At 63.9% G+C, this 12164-nt stretch overlaps 1 protein-coding gene across 1 annotated transcript; it reads left to right on the top strand.

Moving 5' to 3' along the window:
- The first annotated feature begins 4610 nt into the window (after window positions 1-4610).
- Window positions 4611-7154, top strand: TCF15 (transcription factor 15). The gene is made up of 2 exons (XM_063172000.1): window positions 4611-5109; window positions 6908-7154. Exons 1-2 carry the CDS (start codon window positions 4633-4635, stop codon window positions 6980-6982), a joined length of 552 nt encoding a protein of 183 aa, XP_063028070.1. The 5' UTR covers window positions 4611-4632; the 3' UTR covers window positions 6983-7154.
- Window positions 7155-12164: the final 5010 nt, after the last annotated feature.

Genomic DNA, 12164 nt, shown 5'->3' with positions numbered 1-12164 from the left:
AAATGGAAGTCCCATGGCAGGGACTGATGTCTGCCCATATCCTGTGTGCCCCCACTGCTGGGCACCTCACATGAGAGCTGTTTGCCCCACTCTCCCAGGCTTGTGTCCCTCATCCCTTGGATAAGAGGCAGCTCAGCAGAACTGGGAATTCCAAAGTGGGAATGAACTGAGGCTGCCCAGATCCTGCAGCTCGTTTTCCTGCAAGCCATGGAGGCTTCTTCCATCTGAGAAGCCTGCTGCAGGATCTGCTTTTCCAGCTTGCCATCCCCTGCACACAGTGCCAAAGGTGCCAGTCCCAGGGTGTCCTGACATCCCTCCCAGAGCTCCCTGGCACCAGAACTGTGTCTGAGGTGCTGTGTGAGCACCTCCAGGGCTGACTGCTGCATCCATGGGGCTGGCATGGTGTGGGCAGGGGCTGCTGGTGCCACAAGCCCCTGGCTGGCACAGGAACGGGTCCCTGCATTGCCTCCATCTATCCGTGCTCCACCTGTCCCCCTTCCCTCTGCCTGACCCGCGGGGTCTCAGGTGTCGCCGGCTGACAGCCGATCCGGCTGCCTCCAATCCATTCGTTCCAGGGCAGGAACAAAGGAGCTTTGTGGGCTCCCCCCAGCCCGGGCTGAGTGGGGAGGGGTCCCAGCTCCGGAACTGGGACAGACTTCCCCGCGCGACAGGCGTGTAATGCCTTCCAGACCAGCAGCCCCCGCCCTCAGGTACAGCCCGGGGGCAGGGGGGGCTGGTGCTTCCCACACTGCCTGGGGACCTACCAGGTCACCCTGACACAGCCCTGATCCAGGAAAATGGGGGAACTCTCCTGTTCCCCAAATGTTCCACAGTGCCCAGTCCCCATGGCACTCACTGCTGCTCCCCACCCAGGGGGCCCCGGGGGCTCCCCAATTTGCCATCTCTGGTCTGCCAGTGTTGGGGAGCAGGGATAGACTCCCCTGGGATGAGACCCCTGCCTCACTGGGCTCAGCTGGACTCGGATGCTGTGTGTGCCCAGCTGGACAGGATTGTGCATTTGGGATTGGGCATCTCCCAGGCCTGTGGCCTCACTGGCCTGAGCACCCTGAAACTGGGGAGCCACAGGCAGAGGGGGCAGTCCTGGACACCCCCCAGAGCCAAGGTATGGTCAGGGGCTGTGGATTCGGGGCACTGAGTGGGATGAGATGGGGCAGGATGGTGTGGATGGGTTGTGGTGGGATAGGAGGGGACAGGATAGGACAGGGTGGGATGGGATGGGGTGGGGTGGAGTTGAATGGATCAGTCCAGCACTGCTCCACCAGGGCTCAGCAGGGTCAGGCCCAGTGTCCTGGTGGCCACATGTTCCAGCTCTGCCCTGGGTCTGGAATCCATTTGCCTCGCTGGCCGTGGTGTTTTCCCAGCAGGGCTGGAGCGTTCCCGCGGGGCCGGGGGCAGCCCTGGCCCCTGCCCCATCTGCTCCCTGTTTATTTTCTTACACTTAAGTATCACCTCCAAGATAAACACTCCCTGGTGTGGGGGGCAGGGGCATTTCCCTGGCAGCAGAGGCAGAACCCAGCCCTCAGTGTGCCCAGCACCCTGACCCCACGATGCCCAGCAAGCAGGAGATGCCTGGCTGGATGGAGTCAGGGCTGCAGCCCCGTGCTCAGGCCATGTCCCCTCCATGCTCTGTGTCCCATGCAGGGTCCCGTGAATGCCTGAGCCACTGCCTGGTGCTGCTCTCTGCCCGGGGGTTGGTTAGTTGGCTGGGTCAGCTGTGGTGCCAAACCACACCGTGTCCTGGCAGAAGGTTTGTGATGCCTCAGCTGCACCTCGCACTGCCCAGCTGAGTCAGGGCCCAGGCCACAGTGCTGGGGGAGCTGGGGGGGCCCGGGCACAAGGACTCATGGCCTGTACCAGATGCCTGCCAGGCAGCACAGGAAAACCTGGCTGCTGCCACACGTCCTCCTGCCCCACAGCCACAGCCTGCACAGCATTCCCTGCTTCCCATGGCTCCCGCTGCTCTCCCAGCCAGGCATGACAGCTCCTGTCCATCCATCCTTCTGCCTGCAGCATCTGGTCACACGTACACACGTCTGTGCCAGCACGGAGGTGTCACTGCAGCAGGAGGTGGTGGCATTTGGGGTTTATGTGGCACCCACAGGCACACAGCCATGTGCAACTGCACAAACACGTGCACACAGCCCCATACTCACACATATCCCTGTGCACACGTCCATGCATGCTGGGATGCACAGATGTGTGCAGCTGCACACCCCCACACACCCTCATGGGCACACACTCATGCTGTCCCCACCCCACACTGAGCCATCTCCTGTCTGCTGCTCCTTCCCTGCCTGTGCCCTGCTATGTTCCACAGGCCACCAGCACCCCACACATGGCCGTGCCCCCCAGAAAAGCCCTGGGGCAGTTTGGCTGGGTGTGGGGACTGGGTGACCCCCCCAGCCTGTCCCTGCCAGCTGGTGGCCATGTGTGGGACGTGCAGCTGAGTACACAGCCCCTGCCATCCGTCTTAGCACCTGTCAGGGCCAGGGGCTGCCGTGGCCCCCCAGCCATGGCTCAGCAAGGCTCTGGGGTGACAGGGGGGCAGAGTGGGGGTTCCCCTCTCTGTACGGCCACCTGCCTGAGCCCTGCCTGCCATGCCAAGCTGGCCCATCCCCAGCTTTGCCCCTGGCACTGCTGCACGTCCCCTTCTGTGGGGTTCTGCACTTGGGCAGCTGCTACAGGAGAAGGTTGGGGTCCCTCATGGAGGCTGATGCATGGTGGAGCTGCCACTGCAGCCACAGTGCAGACCCCTGCCCATCCTCATCCCCAGGAGGATCCCTGCCCTCTTGCTCAGCCCTGCACGTGCCCAGCCCCTGGTGTGGCCCTGCATGTCCCCTGCTCCAGTGGGACTCCTGGCCCTTGGTGCAGCCCCAGAAGTCCCCAGCCCCAGCCAGACCACCAGCCCCCAGCCCCTCTCTCTGCCCCCCACTGCGTGATTTACAGGCTCTGCACAGGCAGACAAATGGTGAAGGAAAACAGGGCAGGGGGTCCCGCCAGCCAGGGCTGCCTGTGCCCTGCGGGGGGCAGAGGGGCCGTTTGCTCACAGCCAGCAGGGTGGGAGGCAGTGAAGTGGCTCCTGTGCCAGCCAGCACAGCTGCCCCTGTCATGGCCCAGCAGCCACAAGCCCTGGAAGCAGTAGGAGAGCCCGTGGAGGGACCCAGACCCCAGGAGCCATACCCCAAGCTGCAGTCCTGCAATCTGCTTTTGCCCAGGGAACACTGAGGAACATGATGCCACCCCATCCCGTGGCCCCCAGGGCACCCCACTGGGGTGTTTGTGATATCCCATGGCCACTCTCTCAGCCCTGGCAAGCCTCCAAGACTTCCCCCAGCATCCCTCTCTGGCTGTGGAGCTGCTGGGCAGTGGGGGCTGCAGCTGGCACTGCCAAGTCTCCCAGCCACATCCCCAGCAGCCCTGGGCCATCTGCCCGGAGCCAGGTCCTGCCCTCCACGTGTTTTTGCCGCTTGACCTTCATCGTGCCTGGAGTACCGCAGAGGAGGAGGAAGGGGAGGAAGGCGGGCAGGAAGCCTCCTGCCTGCTCGGTTCAGCTGGCTGCCCCCCTGCCTGCTCCTGGGAGGGCTGGGCTCAGGGCTGGAGGGTTGAGGGCAGAGTGGGACCCGCACAGACCCCTCTGGTGAGGAGGAGCAGGGCCATAGTCTGTGGTACTGAGTGCCAAGGAAGGACAAGGAGCGATAGTGAGGCCGGGGGCACCCCCAGCCCTTCCCAGGACACCGGTGATTCCCGCTGCTGCCAGCTCATCGCTCCCCGCTCAGGAAAAGACTCCGTGTTTCCACTGCCGGCACACACCTTCCTCCTGGGCGGGAGGAAATGCTCCTGGCAGCGCTGCCGGCAGTGCTGCCCCTGCCTCTCCGTGTGTCCCTGTCACCTCCCAGGCACGGAACAGAGGAGCAAGGAGTGCATCTCTGCGGGGCTGCCTGCCTTTGCTGCTCCCTGACTGCTCCGGGCATCCTCCCAGGCACAGCCCCTGTCCCAGGGGGCATGGCAGGGTGTGGGCAGCAGCATGTCCCCCTCTGGCATTCCTCTGATAAACACCCTGGCACTGCACCAGTGCCACCTGTCCTGAATGCCTTCCCCATCCCAGCCCCTGTGCCCCAGGTTCTTCTCATGCCACCCTGTGTGGGACCCAGGGCTGGCAAGGGACAGCCAGGCAGGGGCTGGGGACACGCTGCCTGTGTGTGACATTGCTCTGCAGGTGCCAGAGGCCACGGCACGGGGAGCACTCGTCGGACAGTGCCCCGGGCACTGCCGCGGCTCAGTTACACCGCGGGCATGACCCGGGGTCAAGTGCCCGCAGCCAGGCCAGCGTGCCGGAGCGGGGCCAGGCCAGCGGCCAGAGCCAGGGCTGGGGTGAGGACGCGGGCCGGAGCTCGGGGGGCCGGCTGGGGGTGGGCTCCGGAGCCAGCCCCTCCCCGGCCGTATAAATCCCGATTCCCCCTGCAGACAGCCGTCCCAGCCCTGCTCAGCCGCGGCGGAGCAGCCCCGGGAAGGCGCCCGGAGCCGCCGTCGCAGCTGTGCCGGCGGGGGAAGGCTCCCCGCAGCCCGGGGGGTGCCCGCAGCGGGGCCGGGGGTGCGGGCGGGCGCCCCAACATGGCCTTCACCATGCTGCGCCCCGTGGCCGCCCGCGTGCTCTACCCCGACCTCAGCATGCTCTCGGAGGACGAGGAGAACCGCAGCGAGAGCGACACGTCGGACCAGTCGTTCGGCTGCTGCGAGGGCCCCGAGGCTCGCCGCAAGCTGCCGCGGAAGCCGGGCCCCATGGTGATGGTGAAGCAGAGGCAGGCGGCGAACGCGCGGGAGCGGGACCGGACCCAGAGCGTCAACACGGCCTTCACCGCCCTGCGGACCCTCATCCCCACCGAGCCCGTGGATCGCAAGCTGTCCAAGATCGAGACGCTCCGCCTGGCCTCCAGCTACATCTCCCACCTGGCCAACGTGCTGCTGCTGGGCGAGGGCTGCGAGGACGGGCAGCCCTGTTTCAGTGCCATCTATGGCGCCAAGGGCGACCTGGACAGCAAACAGCCCCGCAGCATCTGCACCTTCTGCCTCAGCAACCAGCGGAAAGGGGTGAGCGGGGCTCCGGGATGGGTTAGGGTTATTCCTCCCCTTGCTGGCCTGAGCGGGGCAGGAGGCTCAGCATGTGCCCAGGGGATGGGGGGCAGCAGACCCTGTCTGGGCTGAGTGGGGCAGGAGACTTGGCATGGCTCAGTGAGAACCACAGCTTCTGGCTCCAGCTCCCACTGGAGGTTTTGGCTGCTCCTGGCCAAATCCTGCTCGTAGCCACACGCCTACAGCTCCTGCTCACGTCAGAGGGCTGGGCTGCTCCCCCACATCCATCCGGGCTGGGAGGTCTCAGGGGTTAAACAGTCACCCCGGAGCTGGCGGCACTGGTTGTCCCAGGGGGGATTGAGTTCGCTGGCTGACCTCTTCTCCATCCTCATCCCCATCCCCATCTCCATACCCAGCCCTGCCAGCCCACCAGCACTGCAGCAGGGCTGCTCCAGCAGCTGCCTGATGTGATGAGGACGGGAAGAGCCCAGCAGACACCCCCGAGGGGACCCAGAGTTCCCCATCCAGTGTTCCCATGCAGGGTCTGCTGGCAGCACTGGCACAGCTCCCACACGGCTGAGCTGGGCCATGGCAGAGCACCCCTGTCCTGTCCTGCTCACCCAGCTGATTCCCCCCAGCACCCTGTGGCTCAAGGGACACCTTTGCTGTGGTGAGCCCACGCTGCTGCCCATGCCAGGGTGCTTGACCCAGGAACATCTGTGCAGGATTGGGGTGCAGGGTGAGGGGCTGGAAGCTGCCCAACCTCTTGGACATCCCTTGGCAGGGCTGTGAACAGGGGCTGCTGTACTTGCTGCTGTCCCCTGTCCCATGTGTGACCCCAAGCAGTACAGCCATGGGTCACACTCCAGCCCTCAGAGCTTTTTCACATTTTGCTGCTCTGTTTTTAATTGCTCCCCTGCTCCTGCTGCCCCCTCAGCAGCCTCTCCAGCCCTCCTGGGGTCCTGCAGCCCTGGTCCCTGGCAGAGCTGGGATCCCCTGAGCTGCTTCCTGGGGCAGGATCCAGGGGTCTGGCACAGTGCTGGATCCCCTGGGGACCCTGTGGAGGCACTGGGGCTGGGAAGCTCCTGCTGGAGGGCAATGGGAGAGCTGGGTTGGGATCTGACTGTGCATCCCAGCCCTGAGATTGGAAAGGGGCTGAACAGGGCTGGAAATGGGCAGGGCTGGAAATGGGTTGTGCTGTGCTGGAAATGGCCTGGAAATGGGCTGTACTGGACCATGCTTGGCTGTGCAAGGCTGGAAATAGGCTGGGTTGGAACTGGGCTCTGTTGGGCTCTGCTGATCCGTGCTGAGTTATACTGGAATGTTCTGGGCTAAATCTGGACCATGCTGGTCTGTGCTGGGTCATACTGGGCAGTACTGGGCTGATGTTCTTTTCATAAACTGCAAGGTAGAGCTGAGTCTCCCCATCCCAGTTTGGACTCTGTCTGTCAGGGCTGTGGATCTGTCTAGGGCTGTGTGTCTGTCCTGGGGTGCTACTGGCTCTTGCCACAGGTCTGAGCCCTGCGGTGCTGAGCGGCTGTGGGGGCTGTGTCCTGCAGGGTGACAAGGCCAAGGGGGACCCACCTTGAAGGGCTCCACCACAGCACCCACCTCAGCCACACACTCCACCACTTGTCAGGCGTAGCCCCATCTGTCTGTCTGTCCACTCCAGGCAGCGCAGAGCCACCCCAGGACTGAGCCATCTCACAGTGGGTCCCCACGGAGGGGTCGGTGTGGTGGGCAGCGGGCAGGAGCGGGGCGCCCCCACCCAGACACCCCACAGTACCTGCAGCTCTCCCTCCTCCTCTCTCCGCAGGGCAGTCGGAGGGACCTCGGGGGCAACTGCCTGAAGGTGCGAGGGGTGACGCCCCTGCGAGTGTCGCGGAGATGAGCCGGGCTCCGGCAGCGCCCACCTGACACAGCGGCGGAGGCAGACGGAGCCCGCGCACGCCAGCCCAGAGACCGCAGCGGGGAGGGAGGGAGCTGCTCACCTGAGGTGGCAGCGGCCGAGCCCAGGCTGGCCCCACACCGACATTGGCCCTGGAGCCGCCAGGGGGGCGGGAGGACGCGCCCGTGGCCGAGGCTGCCCACGCGGGGCAGGCCCGGGGAGGGGTCCCCGCGCCCCGGGGCTGGACTGGAAGGGGCCGGTGTGCGGCCGGCGTCGAGGCGCTCCGGGGGGACGGCGGCCCTGGGGGTGCTGGTTGTGCACGTGCAGCCGCTTGGAAAATAAAGCCTTATTTTTCTGATGGGCCAGTGCCTGCCTGTCACCCCCGTGTGGGGTGAGGTGGGGTCCCCCAAGATGGCTCTGGAACCCCAGCCCTGCACTGCTGCTCTGTGCTGCTGGAACCAGTGTGATCATCTCAGCCCTACCCACATGGGTAAGACCCCTGGGTGAGCTGTCCCTGTGTCCCCAGGCCCTGATGACAGCTTTAGCCCCACAAAGGCTGCAGAAGTCCCAAGGGGGTCAGTGCCGTGCCATGGGATGGGGATGGCAGTGCCAGCCCCGTGCTGCAGCCATGAGTGCCCAAGTGGTGGGTCAGGGTTGGTGTAACTGCTTTGGTGCCCTGCCCTCCACCTGGTACATCATGACTGGCACGATGTCACTGCCACCATCACCACTGCTGCCACCAGCACAATGACTGTCCCCACTGTGACTGCCACTGCCACCACGATGACCATGCAGAGCCTTGCACAGTGGGGCTGCAGGCAGCAGCAGCTTCTGCACGGGGTCAGATGGGGACATGGGGGGTTCCCAGGCCAGATCCTCACATGGGATTCTGTTTGAGGGGCTGGACTGGCTGGCCAGTGCAGATAGCTGAGCCTGGGAATGGTGCAGTGCTGGGGCTGGCGGCTCCCAGGGGCCGCCGTGTCCCACGGAGCAGAGGCAGCTGTGGATGGGGCAGCTGGGGGCTCCCCCAAGGGCTGCAGAACTGGAGCTGCCCTGTCTCCCTAGGTCCTGGAGCCAGCATGGAGCAGGGTGAGCACGCTGGGGGTCCCACTGGAGCCTGCCCCAGGCAGGGGCTCTGTTGAGAGCCCACAGCACCTCTTGGCCCCCGGCTCACCGAGGTGAGCCTGCCCCGGGCTCCCTCCCCCGGGTTTGATTTATGGAGCTGACAGCGCGGTGCAGCTGTGAGAGCTGGTCCCAAGCAGGGACCGGGGTGGGTGGGAGAGGTTTGTTCTCAGCGTGGCTAATGTGTCCCAGACCCCAATAAACAGCCGTGAGATTCTCCAAACAGCCCGGGACACAGAGACCCTGCCCCCGGGTTTATCGGGGGGCAGGGGCCGTGGGGGATGCTGTGCTCTGCAAACAACCCGACCCGCACATAAAAGGGACTGTGCTCATGAAGTAGCAGCTCTGGAGCCCCCAGGGGGTCAGCAAGGGCTGGTGGTCCCAGTGCTGGAGGCACAGCAGGTCCCAGCAGTGAGCGTAGAGGTCCCAGTATGTCCCAGGGCTGAGCACCAGTGTTCCAGGATGTCCCAGTGCCTGCAATTGGAGCCTCAGCAAGCTCCAATATGAAGACCATGAGCCCCAGTGAATCCCTGCACAGGAGCTGTGCATCCAGTATGTCCCAGTGCCAGAGACTGGGGCCCTAGAAAGCTCCAATAAAAAGGCAATGCATCCCAGTACATCCCAGTGCCGAGGCTGTGGGATCCAGCATGTCCCAGTGCTAGGGCCATGGATGTCACCACACCCCAGTGCCAAGGATGGCACAGTGACCCCAGGACAAGCTCCAGTGTAACAGCCCTGGGTCCCAGCATGTGCTGGTCCAGAAGTTGGGCACCCAAACACATCCAGTGCTGGGGCTGTGGATTCCAGCACATCCCACTGATAGCTGAGGCTATGGATCCCAGCATGTCCCAGCACTGGGGCCACTGCTCCCAGCGTGTCCCAGTGACAAGCCTGTGGGTCCCAGTACATTCCAGCCCCTCCCAGCACCACGAGAGGGGAAGCAGTGACTCAGAGCTGCCGGGCCGATGGGAGCCGGGTGCCCCTTTGCCCCGTGAGGGGTGAGTGCTGTGGCCACCGCCGGCTCCCCGGCAGCCCCGGCCGAGCCCAGCCACGCTCCCCTCCCATCCTCTCCCCTTCCTGTGTGCAGACACCCTTGGAAAGGCTCTTGGCTGCTTTCTCTGAGACAGGAAGGTGTCCCCGAGTCTCAGGAAGGAAAAACACTCAGTGCTGAACCCACAAAGACCGTCTCTGAGGGGCCAGGGCTGGAGAGGCTCCAGGCCTGACATCACCTGGGAACTGGAACCAGAACCGCAGCTGCACTCCGCGCCTGGTATTTTTTTTTTTTTTTTTAAACTTGTGTTTTTAAACTTTCTTTTTATAGATTTTTATTTTATTATTTTTTTCCCCTTTCCCTTCTCCACTCCCCTCCCAAATATTTCAGCCTCCCCGCAGGCTGGCCAGCCAGGCTGGAATGCAGCAGGGCTGCACCCGCGGGTGCCGGGAGCTGCCCTGTGGTGGGACGGATGAGGCTGGGTCTGGTCTGACAGGAGCTGTGGGCAGGGGTCAGCCTGGGGCTCACCCCCAGTGACAGGGGCCAGGAGCTGAGAGCCCCTGGTGCTGCTGTGCTGCTGGGAAGGGATCCATGGGCAAGCAGGGACACAGGAGGGTCAGTCTGGCCATGGGGTGTGGGAGGACAGAGGGCACAGGCGTCAGGCAGAGCCGGCAGTCCGTGGGCAGCGCTGCTAACCCTGACCCACCGCCCCCAGGATGGGGAGTCAAACCATGTCTGAGTCTGAGTCAGCAGAGCAAGAGGAGACAGACAGGGATAGAGAACACAAAGACACATTTTGGGGCCAGGATTCAGCCCCACTCATTCCTTGTCCTTTGGCAACACCTTTGGGTGCTGCCTGACCCTCCCTGGGCTTCCCCCAGAGTGGAGGCTCATGATAAAGCCCCCAGTGTTTCCTGGAGCAAAGCTCAGTTGCTTGTTGCTTGGGGAATCCTCCCTGTGACAGTGACAGCCATCAACTGTGTGTCACAGGTCACTCTGAGCCCTGTCAGACCTGGGGGCGAAGGACTGAGAAGGGACTCCCAAGGTCCAGATGGCACTGAGTGAGGACAGGGTGACACATCTCTGCTGCCCAGGGCAGGGTGGAGAGAAAGATCATGGAGGGATGGGGTGGGATGGGATGGGATGGGATGGGATGGGATGGGATGGGATGGGATGGGATGGGATGGGATGGGATGGGATGGGATGGGATGGGATGGGATGGGATGGGACGACCAAGGGGCAGCACGATGATCCTCCAGGTGGGGGTGCTGGGCAGTCCCAGCTTCCCTGTGCCAGCAGACACAGACTGTACTGACCCTCCAGCATCCTGCAAGAATCCCTGGGAAGAAAATGGGCAAAGGGTCTGCCTGAGACCCCCAAGACACCTGCCAGCTCCTCCCCACCACAAGGGATGCACAGCAAGAATGCCCCAAGGTCTCACACGTCCCAGGGGTGCAGTGGGCACTGCTGCAGGGCTGCCACCACCCCGCCACGTCCCCCCCATGCACAGGAGCCCTCGGAGCTGCTCTCCCTGCTGGGACCTCGTGCCAGGTGGGCTCCCTGGGGACACGGGCCCCGCAGCAGGGACAGGGTGTGAGGCCGTGGCGCGGGGTGAACGCCAGGTTAATCTCCCGCTGGAGCTTCCCTCTGCAAACAATAAGACAATGCCTGGCCGGGGCCGCCTGCGTAACCAGCGGCGCGGAGGGGAAGTTGTAATATTTGGATTTAGCCCTCAGTAAATTAAGGAAGAAAAAGGAAAAAACGCTGGGGGTAATCAGAGCAGGGCTGGCCCCGTGCCCTGCCCCATGGCCAGCGGCCCTGGGGGCTCAGCTCGGCCCGTGGGCAGCAGGTGAGCAGGGCCAGAGGCTCTGAGTCAGTAAGGCCAGGCATGGATGGGAGAGGGACACGTCCCTGAAGGGCAGGCAGAGGACAGGCATGTCCCCACCATGGGGACAGCAGCCTGGAGGGTCAAGGCTTGGATACCCAGCAGGGCTGTGGGCAAACATCTCCAGCCACATCAGAAAAAAGGGATCTGGGCCAGGAGGTTATTTTAATCCAAACCTCTTCATGGGAAATAAAATCCTATTTCTGCAGCTGGGGTGGCTGGGCAGGAGAGGGCCCGGGGGGGTCATCACCTTCAGCTGGCAGTGGGTGGCAGGGGATGACAAGGGAGGGGCTGTCCCAGGATGTCTCCATTGCACAGCCCCTTTCTTTCCCAGCACGAGCCCTGCAGTGGTGCTGCCTCCCTGGGATCCCACGGCAGGGCCCACACTCAATCAAACAGGCACCGTGGCTGGACATGGGGCTCTGAGAGGGGCTGGGAAAAGGTCTCACTGCAGGGAATGCCTGCACATGCTCAGGTCAGGAACAGTGCTGCAGGGACAGCCTTGAACCCTCCAAAATGTGGCCATCCCATACACCAACATCCCCACTCCCCCAGGGCTGCTCCTGCCTGCCCTGGCCCCAATGGGGTGAACAGGACAGGGACACCCCAGGGAGCTGGTTTGAAGGGATCAGGGCTGGACCTCAGAGAGCTGGTTTGGGGGGGGTCAGGGCTTGACTCCATGGAGCTGGTTTGAAGGGATCAGGGCTTGACCTCAGAGAGCTGGTTTGGGGGGGTCAGGGCTTGACCCCATGGAGCTGGTTTGGGGGGGAACAGGGCTGGACACAAGGGAGCCAGCTTGGGTGGGTCAGGGCTTGACCCCACACTGCAGGATTGAGCTGGGGTCTTGGGAGGGCTCCATCCCCCCCATGCCCTGGGGAGACCCTTCCCCTGCTTGGTGCCCCAGAGCGGTGTGGGGCTGGCAGGAGGCTGGGGCAGCTGGGGCAGAGGTGACCAGCAGGCAGCAGCGGCTCGGGAAGGCCTTCGGCACCGTGCCTCGCGCCGGGAGCCCATTTCCCCACAACAGGGGCCCTTATCAGCGGCAAATCCTCCGAGTGCTCCCAGGGGGGACCTCCAGCCCTTCCCCTCCACCTACCCCACCGCTCTCCCGCTCCGGCCCACGTCAATGCCGCCGCGAAGGTGTCGGAACAATCGCCTGACAAAGAGCTATTTTTAGGGGCCGGGGCTCG

This window comes from Melospiza melodia, chromosome 19 (genome assembly GCF_035770615.1).
Source record: "Melospiza melodia melodia isolate bMelMel2 chromosome 19, bMelMel2.pri, whole genome shotgun sequence".
Taxonomy (NCBI): Eukaryota; Metazoa; Chordata; class Aves; order Passeriformes; family Passerellidae; genus Melospiza; species Melospiza melodia.
Note: the sequence above shows the minus strand (reverse complement) of the source record. Positions and strands in the feature narration are given on the sequence as shown.

Coding starts and splice junctions, on each gene's coding strand:
- TCF15 (XM_063172000.1), top strand. CDS start 4,633: ATGGCCTTCACCATGCTGCGCCCCGTGGCCGCCCGCGTGCTCTACCCC. Junction 5,110..6,907: donor TCAGCAACCAGCGGAAAGGG/GTGAGCGGGGCT, acceptor CTCTCTCCGCAG/GGCAGTCGGAGGGACCTCGG.